General features: G+C 59.0%; 1 protein-coding gene across 1 annotated transcript; it reads right to left on the reverse strand.

The window, feature by feature from the left end:
- Positions 1-3,005: 3,005 nt before the first annotated feature.
- On the reverse strand, positions 3,006-17,153 carry ETV5 (ETS variant transcription factor 5). The gene is made up of 13 exons (XM_069791710.1): positions 16,991-17,153; positions 16,343-16,482; positions 16,109-16,196; positions 15,912-15,959; positions 15,759-15,809; positions 10,327-10,456; positions 9,939-10,193; positions 7,860-8,119; positions 7,026-7,085; positions 6,483-6,551; positions 5,928-6,097; positions 5,003-5,104; positions 3,006-4,822 (listed from the first exon to the last, which is right to left on the reverse strand). Exons 2-13 carry the CDS (start codon positions 16,385-16,387, stop codon positions 4,601-4,603), a joined length of 1,500 nt encoding a protein of 499 aa, XP_069647811.1. The 5' UTR covers positions 16,388-16,482; positions 16,991-17,153; the 3' UTR covers positions 3,006-4,600.
- Positions 17,154-17,425: the final 272 nt, after the last annotated feature.

Here is a 17,425-nt window from a genome sequence, read left to right on the forward strand (position 1 = left end):
CTTGTATAAGAGCCACTGCAGACCTTTGGCTATCATCTCGATTGCTTTTTGAACCTTTTCCAGTCTAGCTATATCCTTCTGAGGTGGGGAGAGCAGAAATGCTCTCAGTGAATTATGGATGTGTAAAGGGCTGTAATGATGTTCTACCTTTTACGGGCTCCTCTTTCCCAAATGATTTTTAACGTGCGCCTCTCATTTGAACAGCTTTTGGACTATCTGGTAAAAGCTGAGCTCTTATTCCAGGGAGGGAATAGCTTGGTGCACATTATAAGACTGCAAAGAGAAGAAAATAGGAAAAACACATTTATCCCCATTCAGTACCAGCTGCCATTTTATTATCTGCTCACACAGTATTGCAGATCGTTGTTCACCCTGAATCACCGATGGTCTTGTTACCACACGACCTGAGTAGGAGGTGGAAGCTGCTATCTGAAGGGTTGCAGAGGCTGACACCAGCATCAGGGTTTTGCCCAGCCTGGATGGCTGAATCGTCCCCAAAAATGCTACTTCATCCTTCCCATCTTCTCTGCTCGCTCCTCTTTATCCTCAGCAGCCAGGGTGGAGCGGGAGGAAGGCAGGAGGCAGACAGTGCTGGGGTGTGCAGGGAGAGGACCAAGGTGGCTGGTCCAGGGGATGGAGCGGTGGTGGCCCCAGCCATTCCTGGTCCTGGAGGGAAGCAGCAGTGGCTGTGACAGTGCTCCCCGGCCTGGATCCCCATTCCACTGCATGCCAAAGTGTGGCCAAGGAGGGCTTGTCACCATGCCCTGGAGCAGTGGTTGATGGGGCAGGAGGTGTGCAGAGAGCACACTTCCTTCTGCTTCCCCTCTATCTCCCCAACTCCTGGCAAAGGCTAGCCCAGCCTCCGGGCTGCCTGGGAGCTCTTGTCCCCATCTCTGGGAGCCTGCAGGCAGGACGTTGAGCAGCCTTGGGGCAGGGAGATGAGTGGGACTATGCACTCAAGGCAGCTCCATCTTCTCTGCAGGGAGCAAAAACCTCTTGTGTGCAGCAGAGGGAGGTGTGATGTGCAGCAGGCTCAGAGGAGGAGCAAATTCTTGATGCCCTGAGCACTTAAAAGCCAGTGTGGAATCAAACCCTCTGGGGTCTTAGCCCTTTTGTCCCACACTGACAGGCTGGAATAGAAAAAAAAAAAAACCACAAAAACACCTCTTGTCCTATCCTCACCCTTCAGCAAGAGCAGCACATGGGATGGTCTTGTTCCCCCCCCCCCCCCCCCCCCCCCCAGCCCTGCCTGCAGCAGGATTTGTAGGCCCGGTTGGGTTGTGGCATGCCAAGCTGCTCTGTGAAGGCTTTGCCCAATCTGCTCATCCTCGCTGTCCATAACCAGTCCCAAATACTCATGCTGCAGCCAGGTTGAGGTCCCACCGCCCCAGGCCATCTGCCTGCCGGCTGCGCTGCCGGTGGCCCCGTTTTCCCCTTGCTCCATCTTGATCACCAGGACTCAGTCTGCTGAAATCCCCATTGAGGTGGGATTATTGGGCGCTGTCTGGAGCTCAGATTGCCAGCAAGATTCTTCACATCCCCTCTTGTTTAACTTGATTTTTGTGGCCATAGGCAGAGGACAAAGCTTTGTAGAAAATAAAAAAAATGGGATAGGGCTGGGAGGCTGGCAGGAGCCATGGATGAGTGCCCCAGGGCTAGGGGCAGGGTTCACCATACTGAGAGCCCCTTGTGGCTGCAGGGTGCAGGCAGAGCTGCTGCCTGCGGTCGCCCAGCAGTCCTGCCGCAGCCCCTGGCCCCAGCACAGGTAGAAGGACTCATCCTGCAGCTGCTTCCCACCCAAATGGCTCCCTGCTGCTAAATGGCCACAGGTTGCCCACACAGGAGAGCCTATGTAAGCATCAGTTAGGGGCTCGCTTGCCAAACACTAAGGCTTGGTGCCATGGAGCTGCCTAGGGAGTGCAAGATGTCTTCAGGGGCTGAGCAGCTGATATAACTCCTGGAAGGCTTCATGCTGGGTTAATCGGTTTTGCTAGGTGTTTGGGAGACTGCTTTGCCCTGCCTGGGCTAGGAGGCAGCCACGCTTCCCTGTTCAGCTTCGTACTTTGGGCACGATGAAAGAAGAGCAGCTCAAGAACTTATTAGCAACATGGCTGGCAGCCAGGCATGGACTGAGGAGAGGTGCAGTATACAAAGAGCAATGCAGCACATAAGGACCTTGCATCTCTCCACTGCCATGTCTAGGGATGGAGTGTGGCTGGGTTGTGAAAACAGCCTGCAAGAGCAGAGCCATTGATGTCACCAGCAGCATCACCTCGCCACGGGCAATGGGGCTGGGAGCTGGTGGATATCCCATCTGAACCTGCTTTAACCAACTAAAATAGAGGCCAACATGACCAGGCAGTTCTAGGGCATTTGAGCTTTTCTCCAGCCTGTCAGGGGAAACACAGGCGCTTCAACTGAGTCAGGTCCTCATAGAGTAGGGCCTTGCCCTCCACCCACCTCCTGCAGCCTTTTGCAGACCTTGCTGCTCCGTGGGGATTTTTCCCTGCTTAGAAATGGGGCCAGTAAGTGCTGGGGGACCACTGCTAGGAGCATCTAAGGGGCTTTCCTCTCTGGGTTCAGCACTGAGAAGTCCCCACCAGCTTTAGCCCTGCGCAATGGTGGGGAGCTTGGGTTTCCCAGGGAGAGCAAAGGGGACAGAGGCAGCTGAGAAACTTCTGCAAGGAGGCAATATTAAATTGCACCTTGCTGGGCAGAAGCTGCCCCCATTTCAAATGGACCCTCTCACTGGATGTGGCTTTGTGAGAGCCACGGCCGCATCCAGACCTGGGAGCAACAGCACTGGGGAGAGGGCAGCCCTGCCCTGGTGACCTGGACCCCCACCTGGTCCCAGCTCCTGCAAAGGACACATGGCCCCACATGCCCTGAGTGATGGGCTGTACCCTGGGACCACTTCTGCCCCCATAAGCCCAGCCAGAGGCTCCCTCCCAGCCCCAGCAACATCCCACAGCACAGGCAAAGCAGGGACCCAGGCAGCCGCGGAGGAACAGAAAGCAAGATCCTTTATTGTACACAGTACAGAATGTAATGCAGCTTTGCAGGAGATACATAGCCCTGCTCGAGTAAAGATTATTTCAAATCAGTCCTCAGATTAACCCCTTCTGCACTGTAGACCTGCCACACTGAGCAAATGGTTACAACCCTGTCCCCAAGGTAGGGTTCCCACAACCGAATGCTCCCCACCGGTACAGGCCACTGCAGCCACCGTGGGGAGAGCAACTGAGTCTACCCAGAGTTAATCTTCATACTTCCCCAAAAAAGAATGAATCAGTCAAAAAAAAAAAAAATCCAACCAAAGCTAACTAAGGAAGAGAAAAAATTTCCTATACAGCATTTACAACAAAAACATGTAGCCAGTGGAGGGAGGGGGATAGGCAGGTATGGATATATGAGTGGTGGAGGAGTGTTAGGAGGTGCAGCTGGGAGGGGGGAGCTGGAGGGAAGCAGGGTACCCGGGAAGCAGGGTGAGGGACCCCACTGTCCCTGCCCACCCGCAGCCTTACAGCCCAGCTCCAAGGCCATGCTGAGCAGGGGAGGGGAGCACAGCTGAGCTGGCACCGGGGTTCAGCCCCGGTTCCCCTGGGAAACAGGACTGGAGCGGTGAAATGGAGTGGACCAGATACTTCGGCAGCCATCCTGGGGAGCTGTGGGCACCGAGGGGTCCCCCTGCAAGCATGCCACTGGGAAAGCCAGGGGGGTGTCCCCAGGGGCTCTGGGAACAGCAGCCAGGCTGCAAAAAAAAAAAAAAAAAAAATAGCTTTGCCTTAAAATACAAAAAAATCTACAAAAATCAGTTTAGAAACCTTTTTTTTTTTTCTTTCCTCCTAAAACATCAAAAAAAAAAAAAAAGGAAAAGAAAAAAAAAGAAGGTCAGATCTCCTCCCCTGAAATGCAACCCATGGCCCACAGCCAGAGCTGGGGAGGAGGAGCAAGAGGGGCACAGAGAGGACCTGGGAGGGGCTGAGAAACCATTATATCAGGTTATATCACGAGGATGGGGTGGGGAGGGTGGTTTGGGAAGAAGGCAGAAGGCTCCTCGGGGTTGGGGTAGGATGCTGCGCACATCAGCCCCGGGGTGCTGGCCCAGGTGGCCCCCCCAGCCCCGCATCCCTCCTCTGTGCAAATCAAAGCCCTTTCCACCACACAAGGCAGCTACGCAGATCGTGCTCGATGCAAAGCAGATTGTCGTGACAATTGGCCAGGTGGCCACATCGGCTCAGCCCAGTCCCGGGACACTGCCGGAGCCGTCGGCCCTCGCGGTGCTGGCAAGGAACGGGGCCTGGGTCAGAGACTGCATCTTTAGCTCCCGTCGCCCCAAAACATCACGCCGATGCTTGGCGGGAGGTGCCAGCTGTGGGCAGTCCTACGCACTAGCCCTTGGACAGTAAGGGTGGGAATTCGGCAGCGACACACACCAGGCCTTTTAGATTCCTCCAATTTGTGTGTGCGCGCACGGTTTGTTTTGTTTCTTGGTTTTTGTTTGGTTTTTTTCCTTATGAACAGCAAAAAATATTCTTTACAAAACCATATTTGCCCAAAGTGGATGCGCTAGTGCTCGTGGCTCTGCTGGCTGGCCGAGTCAGTAAGCGAAGCCCTCCGCGTAGGGAAGGCTGCCGCAGGGATCCATCTCCAGGAGGTACGCTGGGCTGTCCTCGAAGTGCGTCAGCGGCACCGTCTCCTCCTCGGGCACCGGGCAGTCGGGCTCCGTCTTCAGGAAGGGACGCTGGTTGTCGGGGTAGGCCATGGAAAAGAGGGCATCGGGGTCGCAGACGAACTTATAGACATACCGCTCGCCGGCCACCTGCAAGGAGGAGGAGGGCATGAGAGGTGCCCTGCACCTTCTCCCCCTGACCCCGGGGAATAACAAGCACAGCACGACAAATGCTGAACCTAGCCCCCCTCCTGCTGTGCCCCAGGATGCTGGGGTGACAGCAGGGGATGGTCACATCCTCCACCCCACCGTGGTAGTGGGGTCACTTGCCTTCTGCATGATGCCCTTCTCATAGTAGTAGCGCAGGGAGCGGCTGAGCTTGTCGTAGTTCATGGCAGGCCGGTTCTTCTGGATGCCCCAGCGCCGCGCTACCTGCGGGGAGAGAAGAAGCAGCCGTGAAGGCTCCAGCAGGGCTTAGCCCTGGATCCATGAAGGAAATCACAATGGAAATGTGGGGTAGGGGTTCATTTCTGGGCACTGGAGCAGCCAGGGGTGAAAGCATCACTGCGGTCCCGAAGCAATTCTCTGCCTGCTGCAATAAATGCTCCAGCTCCAAGCAGCGGCTGCCACAACGCCGCCACCACCAAACCAGGAGCCGAATCAAAAGACATTTGATTAGGGGAGCCTGCCAAAAAAGCCGCTTCAATAAACCACAATATCCATGCATGGCGTAAGAGATATTACGGGTAATTACCCACAATGCGCAGCTCGGCACTACAGCTGCTTTCAATTACTCCCCAAACAGCTTCTTCCTCTGTGTCACCCTCCTGCAGAGAGCTGCACGGCTCCAGCACGGCACCATGCCGGCAGGGAGCTGTCGCTGGGCACCCAGGGTGAAGGATGGGAGCAGTTTCGGAGGGAGGGAGCCATGGCTGAGTGGCGGGCCCGGGAGCAACGCCACTGTGGCCGGTGACCGCCAGCGGCTCCAGGAGCAGAGCGCGTGCCGTGCCGAGGCAGCAGAGGAAATTAAAGGCAAATTTCTACAGCTGCTTAGCGCAGACGGCTGACTGGCTTTTCCCCTCTCACCCTCAAAAGCTGCTCAGAGAGTAAAGACACGTGTCTCGCTTCAAGCGTGAGCCGCTGTGTTGCATGGGAAGGATCCGGCCTCCCCACAGACCCCCCCAGTCTCACCCCGCGGCTGCTCCCAGGCTTCAGCCCTGGCTCGCTGGGCACTGGAGCAGGACCCATCCCGTACCTCCTCGGGCTCGATCAGCTTGAACTCCATGCCCCGGCCAGTCCAGGCAATGAAGTGGGCATTGGCGGGGTCGTCCAGGAGGGTGACCAGGAACTGCCAGAGCTGCAGGGACCCGCGCCGCTGGTAGGGAGGGCCCTCACGGTACAGGGTGGGCTCCTGCTTCACTTTACCTGCCCGCACAGAGACACAGCTGGTTAAACAACCCAGCTCTGCCCCCCTCCCGGGCTGTGCCACCTCCAGCTGGGGACACATACGGCAACACTGGGCTCGCTCCTGTGCTGGGACCCCCCCGTGCAGGATAAGGCCACAGGGTGAGAGAGGGGAGAGGTGCTGGGATTGGCGCTGCAAGCAGGGGAGGCGCAGGGTGGGTGGCAGGGATGGGGATGGGGCACAGCAGTGATGCCGAGCAGCCATGCAGGATGATGCTCAGCAGCTCTCAAGAGCACCGTGCCAGCACAGCTTGGCCGAAAAGCCAGCCGCTGTGGAGCCCAGCCCCGAATCTCCCTCCGTGAGCCCTGGTCACCCCCCAGCCCTCCTCTGGGGCTGGATTCTTACCCTCCAGCCTCTCCGGTACCACACATGTGTCATCAAAATACAATCGTGTGTCCTTTTCAAACGAAAATCCTAAGGGGAAAAGATCCTCGGTGATCACAGGACCCTTACACCACCCCAGCCAGACCCCAAAAAACCTCTGGCTTGGCCCAATCCAGCACCAAGACCCTGTCCCCCAGTGCCAGGAGCAGCCCCATCCCGTTATTTCAGTGGCATCTCACCAGCTTGCTGGCCGAGCGCCACGCAGCTCTGTCCTCCCCTCACCCTGGGGAGCTGGGGGAACCAAAACCCTCTTAGTAGCTATATTGGGTGCGTTATCCCAGATTACGTGGCACGGAGGTGCCATGCCCTCGTAGCATGCTCGCGGGGGCTGGCGGCTGCATGGCACAGACCCTATTTTTAGCAGTGGTGCTGGTGCTGCTTGCATGTAGGCTCTCGTGGGCATTTTCAGAGTGCCCAGCAGCTCTGCTAGGTGTGAGGCAGGGGGGGTCTGCCTGCCCTGAGGGAGGGATGGGACAGAACACACCAGGGATGCCCATGACTCACCGTCATGGCTGCTGGGGAAGACGCCCCCCCGCAGGTACGAGGACTGGCAGTTAGGCACTTCTGCGAGGGAGATGAAAGCAGCGTTAAGGACGTACGTACCGTGGGTCCCACTGAGCGCTCAGCAACATCGTCCGCCCCAAGCACATCCTGTAGCCAAGCCTGGGCATCTCCCCCACCCCAGCACACTCTGGGCCATGCACCCACCTCCAGCCTTGGGGGAAAACCAGCACGATTTAGGGGGAGTGGGGGGCCACTGGAATGAGCACTGGGAGCAAGGTCTAAGTCAGCTCGGGTTTTCACCATGTAATTCGGGCCCCGCAGGAAGGGAGGCGTTGCCGCACCTCCCCTGCCATCTGCTCGGCCGTGCCACCCTCCATCCCGAGGTCAGGGTATTTTTAGGTCCTAAGGCGATTAGAGGATTTTTCCGTGATGCTGGTGGGGTCCAGCAGCCAGAAATCACAGCTAGCCCCAGGCCAGGGCTGCGGGGGGACCCTGCGGGTGCCATGGGGCACCCCAGCCCGTGGCTATGGCACAGACCACGCCGTGCGGCATCTGGTGAATGCCTGCTATATCCCCCCACCCCGGCTTTGGAAAGGAAAGGGGAGGGAGGGGAAGAGAGAGATCATCTACCAGGCGAAACAGCAGCCTGCACCGTGGAAGTCCCAGGGTGACATGGCACCCACTGCCTGAGGCTCAACCCTGCACCCGCCGTGCTGCTGCCCATGAGCCACAGACAGCAGAGATGGCTCTGCTCCCCTGGGTGCTGCTGGTGTAACACGTACCCCCCCCACACCAAGCGCTGGCACTTGGCTGCCCACCCCAACTCGCACCCACCTGAGTCGATGCAGTAGTCCCGGGGCTCCTGCTTGATGCCCATGGTGGGCTGGAAGCCATGGCTGGGGGGGCCGGGCAGCCCTGGGCCACCATGCTCATAGAGCGGGTCGTGGTACTCCTGCTTGAATCCCTGAGGGGGGTGTGGGGCAGTGGGGCCAAGGGGATCCGACAGCTGCCGGTGGTAGACGGGGCGGCTGTCCCCCGGGACTCCGGGCTGCGGTGGGAAGGGGTGGCAGGGCTCAGACAGCTGCCTCTGAAACCTGAGGGGAGAGGGACGGGGTGTTACCGAGGGGTGGCAAGGTCAGCCCTGCCGGCACGCCGCTGGTTCCCGCCCCAGACCGGGACCCCAGACCGGGACCCCACGCCGGCTCGGTGCCCTCAGCCCAGGGTGCTCCCAGGGTGGTTTGGGTGGCGTTGTGTCCCACCCGTAGTGGGCTGGGACGGTTCCTCGGGAGCACAGCCACCACGAGGGCTTGTCTGGGGGGACCCAGTGGGGTGGTAGGGAGCCCCATCCCCCTCCAAGCGCTGAGGACCCCCCCGCCGGAGGAGCAGGACAACATATGGGCCAGCTCTTTGCAGAGCACTATGCACCTCGGGTGATGGCAGCCCCGTGCTGTGGCGGGGATATCTGTATAGGAGTGTAAAAAGGAAACAAAAACCCACCCCACAACAGTAAAAGTCTCCGTAAACCAGTAAAGTCTGCCCCTGGGGTGGTAGGGCAAGAGCTGCGGGGCCCAGGGGATGCTGCACCCGGGCGGGCGCTTACGCAAAGCCAAATCCACTCCGCAGCTCCAGCCGGCCGCTAATCCGCCTGCGCGGCTGGGATTAAACCTTGAACTCAGTGACAGGGAGCACTATTTTCAGCTCTGGGGTGCTGCCACCGCCAGCTTGGGCCCCAGCACAGTCTCTGCTGGCAGTGGTGGATAAGGGACCATCTCGAGGGGGTGCTGCCACATCCCCCTCGTCCTCCGGCACCTTGAAAGGCGATCTCCGATCTCCGTGCCCGGCTCCTCTCGGCCGGCCGTGTGCCATTTGGCTTTGTAACTGGAGCTCTCCCAGCTGCCGGGCTGGGATTACTCCATTTCCGAGCTGTGTCCCTCTGCCCTTCCTGAGTGAAACCCAAGCCCCATGCTGGCACTGCGCTTCCCAAGGGGTCACAGCCAAACCCCCGCATAGCTCGAAGGTCGCCCGGAGCCGAGCCCCACTTCGCCGCGGAGGGATGCTCTCCCACTGTGGGCACGTCCTGAGGGTTTCCATGGTCCCGCTGCACGGGGCTTTTGCTGGGCTGCCACATCCAGCCCCATGCCCAAAGGGGACACCCCACTGCTGGTGACATGGTAGCCATCACCACAGCAAAGGGCATCCAGGACGCCACAAGCAAAGCTGGAGGTCGACTGTGACTTGCACCATGCCACCTACTGATAGCGCGAGCAAACCCAGGACGAGGGAGTGGACTGGCAAAGCCTCCAGGGATGCAGGGTTGATGGGGGATAAAGCCACAGCTTGAAGAGGAAGTGGGGAGCAGGGTCTCTCCCTCCGTAGCCCCAAAATCACAGGGATGCCACGCGAAGCACGTGGGAGCTAAGGACCAACCCTCAGCCCAGGGGCGCTCAGGGGCAGGACGGGGATGCCTGCAGCTCCCCAGCCCGGCAGGGCTCAGCTTGGACGGCAGAGCGCTGCGGCAGGTGGGAGAGAGGAGAGCGGAAGCCCTGACTCAGCACCATCGGCTGCCACCGCAGGGATGGATGCAGGTGACAGCCTCTGCCTCCCTCGCCTTTCCTGAGGGGGAGGCGAAGGGTCTGCCCGGTGTCCCCGGGGCTGGGAGGAGCAGGTCCCCGTTCGCAGGGAGCTGCCTCGTGGGGAGAAAGAGCTGTGAGATCCCAGTGGGAAGTTTTGCCGCACTGGTTTCCATGGGCCCCCAGGCAGCAACATCTGGCCCGCGGTCTGTGACTGCAGCAAGGGGACAAGCAACCCCCTTCCCTCCCCACAGCTTGAGGCCACCGATCCATCCCAAGAGGGCCAAAGTCCCCATAAACAGCCGCAAGATGCCAGCGCTCACTTGGGCGGGGGAAGCCTTACCTGTGCTCTGCGTGGTATTGGTTTTCAGACATCATCTTTGGCATGTGCATAGGTGGGTGAGGCGGCCGCGGCATGGCGAAGGTCTGCTGCCTCTGCTCCTGCAGCGGGTGTGGGACCGGGGCCGCCCCATGGGCAGCTGCCTGCGCAGCCGGGGCCGGCGGCGGCGGCAGGGCTGATCCCTGGTGCGCAGGAGACACCGGCGTGGCGGGCGGCGTTAATGGCTTGAACCCGGTGGTGGGCTTCCTGTCATAGGCACTGCAGAGTGGACAGGGGCTGATGGCGACGCTAACGAGGACATCTCCGCTTGGCGGAGGCCGACCAACGAGACAAGTCCCCGTGCCGTGACCTAAGGGGTCCGCGGGCAAGCGGCCGCCCCGGCGCTACCTACCAGCAGTTGTAGAGGCACTTGTCCCCGTAGCCGGCACAGAGAGCCTGCTCGTGGCTGCAGGACGACAGCTCCGAGGAAGGGCTGTGCAGCTCCCGCTTGATCTTTGCCGGAGGTGGGGCGTGCAGGACCACTGCAACGAGACAGAGGAGGATATGGGCTCCCCCGTGCGGGAAAAGGGGATGGGGGATGTCACCCCTGGGGAGCATCCCCTTGGGGGCTCTTTGCTTGGGAATCAGGTGCCAAATTACCACCCCCCAGAGGAGCATCAGGCAACCAAACCACGGCAGGACGGTGCCCCGGCAGCCCCTGACGTGCCGATGGACTGAGGCGGGGTGGCAGGGCTGACTTCTGCAGGGGATGGCAGAGGTCCCAGGGCTGGGACAATCCCACCAGCCCAGGACATCGCTGGCAGAGGGGGAGTCATTCCCCGCTGGGATCCGAGAGGGGAACGGCACAGGGTGAGAGGGGGCACAGCAAGGGCTGCAAGAGGGGAACAGGCATCTCAACAACAGCCTCGGATGAGACACGCGCCCGGGCCGAGCCAAAAACCCGTCAGTGAGGGGAGACATGCCCAGGCACTGCAGGCAGCGGCTGCCTCCCTGAGCTGTGGGGCAAGGAATGAGGGGGCTTGACAACCTGGAGCTCCAAGAGCTTGTGAACGGGACAGAGCGACCCGCTCGCCCTCGCAGGGACATACTCAGCTCCCAGTTAGCTGGCCAGAGGCTAAATGGGATCCACCTTCCCCCAGCGACAGTGCTCCAAGGGGACCCAGTCCCAGGGTCCCACAATTGTATTGAGTTCAAGTGGCAAACGTCCCATTAAACCCCAATCCTTCCCAGCCCCCCCAAGCCCCCTCGCTATATATAATTTTAAACCGAGTAATATACGCTTAACCTAATTAATTTCTAAAAGCAGGCGTTCTAGGAAAGGGAAAGCGCCTCAGAGTTCTTTACCTAAATAGTGCCTGCAGAGGAGAGCCAAGACTAATCGGAAGTGGAGTATTAGCTTCATGCAAAGTCTAAACACAGCCCAGCTACAGTGGAGAGGAGCAAATAGCTCCAGGACAACTGTTCACAGCTTGCCAGGTAATTAGCTGCTCCCCTAATTTGTCAAAACCTTTAAAGAGCTGCTGACTCCCCTCTCTACTCCCCCCCACCCCAGCAAGGGCCCGGCACAGCTGGTACCAAGGGCATAAAACCCCCCGAGGAGGATTTGAAACACAAAGCCCAGCGCTGAGCCAGCACAGCCCCCCGCACGCCTTCCACCCGCTCCCAAGCTGGATTTATCCCCCTCCTCCTTCTTCCCCCCTACCCCCCCCAAGCGAGGTTTTGCCGCTCTCAGCATTTCTAGCCCTAATGGGGGGCCGGCGCAGCGGCGGCAAAGCCCGGGCGCCCTGCGAGCCACAGGAAAGCAAGGGGAACTGGCTTTGGAAGGGCTCCAGCTGCCTATCGCGGGCATGTTTCTCCCTAACAGGCTCCGTGTTGTTGGAGCGAGTTGTTTTTCTGCCAGCCGTACAATAGGGTCTGGTTATTCATTGAGAGAAAAAAAAAAAAAAAAAAAAAAGTCTCCGAGCGGGCACCACCCTCCATTCACAAACAATTTGGAGCGCTCCATTCATGTGGCCAGGGGAAAAAAAAAAAAGAGAAAAAAAAAAGAAGAAAAAAGAAAAGAAAAATTTCCCCAGAGCTTAGCGCTGCCATTCAAGAAAAGGGAAACGAGCCTTAAGATCCTAACAGAGACCAGCTGCCCAAGCCTAGACTTTGTGCAACGTTTGGATTCCTTACACAAACACTGCGGGGCCGGCCGGCGCTGCTCGGCAAGACATGTTCTTGCCGCCAAGCTCATGGCCAGCCGGGGCTGTGAGGCCAGAGCGCCCGGTGGTGGGACTCGAGGAGGGGACCGAGGCTGGTTGTGCGGCTTTTGGTGGGGGGGAAGTAGCTGGTTTTGGGCCCCTGGCAGCAAGTGGGCAGGCAGGGAGCGGGAAAGGCGGCAGGAGGGTTCCCGGGGAAGGAGACGCCCTGCCCCAGTGCCTCAAAGGCACGTTGGGTGCACGAGTGCTTTTAACCTTTCCAGTCCTGCACTCGGCACTGTAATTAAAAGCTAAAAAAAAAAAATATATATATAAAAATAGGCAGAGGGAGCAGCTTAACTACAGACGGGGCCAGAGAACACGCCTCGGCACACCCATGCCAGGACTGAGCCACGGGAGCCGTGAGAGCACCCGTGGGTGCCTGACGGCCCCTGTCTGCGCTGCTTTAGTCCCTGGGGATGGAAGAGCACCGGGGAGGCCGGGCAAGGGGACCAGCCATGTGTGCTGCTGCTGTGCCCGACCAGCAAGGCGCCACAACCAGGAGGGGAAGACGGGGGGTGCGCAGGCGTGCCCCCCAGTGCCGCACCACCAGCCAAGCTGGAGATGCCCCAAACGCCAACCTTCAGCCAAGAGGTCTCCCGTGGGAAAGCTGACACCCCAAAGCCGTCTGGGGCCTTGAATTGTCAGTGAATCCCTTGGCAGGGGACAGGGCAGGTTGTTCCCAAGCATCAGCGTGACGGGACCTCTAAGAGGCCGAGCCTGGAGGATGCTGGCTTTGCTGGTGGCACTCGCTGCCCGAGCTAAGAGGAAGGCAACAAAACCACCATTTCCAGCCCAGGCACTGGCTGGGGACCTTGGCACCCACTCAAGCCATCACCTGGGAGCCAAGCTCCCTGCTTGCCCCTCCATCCCCCAGCATTACAGGACGCACCCAAGGTCACGCCAGGAGAGAAGCCAGAAATAGAAACCAGGCTCCTGCTTTCCTTTGTTTAAACAACTCTTCCTCAGAAACAAACCTCCTGCTTTCATTTTGGTGTGTAAGAAATCCCGCTCCGTGCCCTGCCTGTGGCTCTAGCCACATGCCACCCAGGCCAGGGGCCACAAGTCCCCTGGGAACAAACCCCCGCAAAAGGCAAAACTTCTCATGATGCTTGATCTCCCCAGCATGACCCCATCACTTCCCAGTTATTTAAACAACCAATCAAGATATACCGTTGTACATATACCCTTCTTTCTCCCCAGGACAGTGCTGCCAGCAAACCTGCACCTATGCTCAGCCAGGGATGTGGCACGATGGCCAGCATGGTGAGCTCTGCAAGCGTCACCCACGGCCTCCTTGCCTTCCCGGGAGGATCTGCCACTTCTCCGGCCAGCTTCTAAGCACTGAATCCAGCCTCTTGTTCCTCGGTCCAAGGCACTGAGAACAACGCATCCCTTATTCAGAGGAGCCCTGCTTTCCCCATCCCCATGGCAGGATTTCCTCCCCAGCGCAGCGACCCACCACCCTCCAGCATGTTATGGCACTTTGGTGCTAAACCCCAATATTAAGCCTGTGTCTGCCAGGGACCTCAGCTACAGACTCAGGAATAGCGAGCGGGCAGCAGCCAAGCTGCCCATGCAATGAGGGTTTTTTAGCAAGGCAAGAATGATGCTGCAGTTCGGAGCATCGCCGTGACTCGACACGGCACATGTGGCGGCGGCATTCCCCAGGGCAACAGGGTCAGAACTGAGCCTGGTTTGTTCCTTTTTGCTGCTGTGCTGGGGAAGCCTGGCCCTGGGAATGCAACAGAGTAGGAGATGGAACTGGTTTGCTCAGGATAAAAGAAAGCGGCAGCTTCCTCAGGTGAAAGGCACAGAATTATATGACTGCAAGAACTGAGTCCAATGCATGTCTGCAAACGTCCATATGGACTAGGGAAGGATTTACCTTCCCCTGGAGTGAAGAGGCACTGAACCCCAATATGACCCCCAGCCCAGGAAAGCACACGTTCCTGCTAGCAAAAGCCAGGTGCAGAGGGGTGGCTGCACCAGATTTGTCCCTCTCTCTCTTCCTACACTGCAAACGGTTCAAAACCAGAGTGAAATAAGAAGATGGGGCCAGAAAGCTGTAAGCTAGAGACTCTCTCCTCTTTAAACTCTTTCCAGTGCCGGTATGGATGAGCTGGGCTCCCCATCCCCCTCCACCACGGTCCGAGTCCCCCCACAGCCAGCACAGCCCCTTGTGCAGCAGCAAGGGAAACCTTTGCTTTCTCTCCCCAGGAAAGTTAAGGAAGGTTATTACAGCAGGGAGTCATGCAAGAAGAGCTCCTTTCAAGTGACAAAGTCATTTCAACACCAGGTCTGCAGAGGCCGAGCAGGTCAGGAGAACGTTTGAAGAGTTTCAACCAAATGCCTTTTTTTTTTTTTCTCTCCCTCTTTTTCCTCCCCTGTATCACCCAGAAAAGTTTGTCTCTTCTCTCTGAGCTCTTCAGGTTACAAGGAAACAAGAGACTGCCAAAAGGCACTGGAAACAGCTTCAGCTCTAAGAGCCACCCTCCCACGCACGCTGCAGTTTCTACCGCTCCAAGCAAGAGCTGCTGGGCTGCACTAGGATGTCAACAGCCAGTTGCGTTTCTGACTCTGGGCTCGCCTTTTATCTCAGGGGAGACAAGGAAAAAAAGCGCATCTGAAAACTTGGGCTGTCTGGAACAGTTTAATGGCAAGCTTCCCACTCAGAAGTAATCAAAGAGCAATAATTAACATGCGTTTACTGTAGGAGAAGATACCCTCGCTGCATGCTGTGACAAAGCTGGAATGAAAAATCTGTTCGACTGCAGGCTAAATTTGATTTCCTTTAAGTTCTGTAGCTGTCTGGCTCAGCAGCAAAACCCAGCCACGAACACCAAGTTACTACTTCTGTTTGCCAGGTAACGACTCCAAACATCCTGATCTTCCCCCCCCCTTTCCCCTCCAACCCAGCCTTCAATGCCAGGAGAACCAGCGCCCGAGAGCCGCGCAAGCACCACACGCCATTAACCAGTCCCTGCCCTCGCCGCTAACCCGTTCCAGCAACGAACAACGGCTCAGAACCAACTCTCGCTCTTATGCAATTCGAGAGGGACTACATTTTCACTGGCCTCCTTTTAAACACGCTCGCTTGCCAGTGATTAATGCTGCTTAAAGCAGCTCAAGTTTCACCGCTCAGGTCCGCTCTTGCCAACAGTGCTGGGCCAGGACTGTAAAAAGCTGCAGAAACTGCAGAGATTGTGGCTAACCAAGGAGCCCAGCACGGGCTCTCACATCCACTTGAAAAGGAAAAGGAGCGTTTATAAGCAAATCAACATTACTACGAACAAGCAGCAAGGCTCCAAGGAGCCCAGAGATCAGTTAAAGCTATTTCCACGCATTTGGCTATAATTTTCCCCGTTCACTAAAGACAGGACATTGCAAGTTTCATCTAGATGAACCCAAACCACACATGCTTGCTCCCAAAAGTCCATGATTTCACGGTTTCAGCCCCAGCAACAATTGCTTTCCCAAGCAAGCGGCTCCAAACCCAGTGCGAGTTTTTGCACAGGCACCCAAACATTCCCTCCCCTGCCTGCCTCCACCCCAAGAATGAAAACCCAGAACAATCACTTACAATTGTCAGACTGGAAATCTGGGACGAATTGTTCATCATCAGGGACCTGAGCTAAAAAAACAACAACAAAAAGTGGTTTTACAACGTTTTCGGTTCTCAAAAAAATACTCACAGAGAGATTTTACATGGCAAAAGGCGGAGGTGAAGACTTGCCTTCAGCTAGCCAGGCCTCTTGGAGCTGGCTGAGATCCTGGAAGAGCTCTGGAACAGAGTGAAAGACTTATGCAGTCCACAGAAGAATAAATAAAACTGCCATTATTCGCAGGATTATTTCTAAACTGACGAACGCAAGGAGAGCAGTCTCACGGGGCTGCAGCGAGGCCATGGCCCCCCAGGCCAGCCCTGCCTACCTTCCGAGTCGTGGGCCAGGTCGGTCTCCAAAAATTTCCTTTTCCTATCGGACCCTGGCCGGCCTCGGCCCTCCTCAGCACAGGACTTCTGCAAGGACCAGGGCGAGAATGGTTCGGGAGGGCGGCAGTCCCCAACCCCCACGGGGTGGGGGGGTACCCCCAAGGACGCGGTGGGTGCCCCCACGGACGGGGGGGGGGGGGGGGGGGCGGGGAAGGGGCACGAGGCAAACTTACCCCGGGGCCCATGAAGGGAACCTGCTGGTCGTAGAAGCCATCCATGGTGCGGGGGAGGCAGGCAGCGCCCCCGGCCCGCTCAGCATCGACGCCGACCCGGGAAGGAGGGGGCCCGCCCGGGCTCCGGCAGGTGCGTGTGCCTGGGCGGTGGGGGGGAGTGTCAGGATCAGGCCCCAGCTCCTGCCGCCGCCCCCGGGGCTGGCTCGGTCCGGGGCCGCCGCGCCTCCCCGGGGAGCCGGTCCGCTCCTGCCGTGGCGGGTCGCAGCCCCCCGGATCGTGATGTCACCCAATTTCTATAGAAACGGTCGTGACATCACGCGCCGTGGGAGCGGGAGGAGGCAGGCAGGCAGGCAGGCAGGCAGGGCCGCTTCGCTTCGCTTCGCCTCCCCTCGCCCGGCGGCCGCCTCCCTCCGCCCCTGCCGGTGCTCGGCGCTGCAGAGCCGCGCCGCAACCGGGCCCGTTCCCACGCCGCCCCGCGCGCCCCATTCATAAACTCCGCCCCCGCCTCCCCTCCCCTCCCCTCCTCTACCCTTCCCCCGCGCGCGCTCGCGCGCGCCCCCCGCCATTCACACCGCGCGGCCCGCGCCATTCATAAACACCGCCCCCGCCCTGGGCCGCCCTGCCCCCCCGCCGCCAGGCCCCGCGTACCCGGCCGGGGAGCCGCGGGCTCAGCCACCGCGGGGCGAGCGGGGGCGGGGGCCGGGGCCGGGGCCGAGGCCGGGGGCGGCCGGGGAAGGCGCCGTTCCGCACCGGGGTCCGCGCTGCCGCTCTGCGCCGGCCCGCAAACCCCGAACCAGCGACCTCCGCCGCGCCGCGCCGCGCCCCGCCCCGCCCCGCGCCGCGCCGCTTGTTTACCCTCCACGGCGGCCAATGGGGGACCGCCGCTCGGCCGCCCGTGCCGTCTGATTGGCCGCGATGCCGCTGCGCGCCCGCCCGCGCGCCGCTCCGCCGAGCACCATTGAGGCCGGCTGGGTGGGCAGGGGAGGCGGCAGCCAATGGGCGCGGCGCGATTTGCATGGCTCCGCCGAGAACGTTTTTCATTCATAAAAAAATAGAAGGGGAAGAGGCTAGCGGGTGGGGCTG

The sequence above is a fragment of the Haliaeetus albicilla genome, chromosome 9 (genome assembly GCF_947461875.1).
Source record: "Haliaeetus albicilla chromosome 9, bHalAlb1.1, whole genome shotgun sequence".
NCBI classification, from domain to species: Eukaryota; Metazoa; Chordata; class Aves; order Accipitriformes; family Accipitridae; genus Haliaeetus; species Haliaeetus albicilla.

Excerpts from the sequence above, each read along its gene's own strand:
- ETV5 (XM_069791710.1), bottom strand. The coding sequence starts at position 16,387 with ATGGATGGCTTCTACGACCAGCAGGTTCCCTTCATGGGCCCCGGG. Across the intron at positions 6,552-7,025 it reads CTTCCCCAGCAGCCATGACG|GATTTTCGTTTGAAAAGGAC; the intron begins GTGAGTCATGGG and ends TTTTCCCCTTAG. Across the intron at positions 4,823-5,002 it reads AGAAGGGCATCATGCAGAAG|GTGGCCGGCGAGCGGTATGT; the intron begins GCAAGTGACCCC and ends TCCTCCTTGCAG.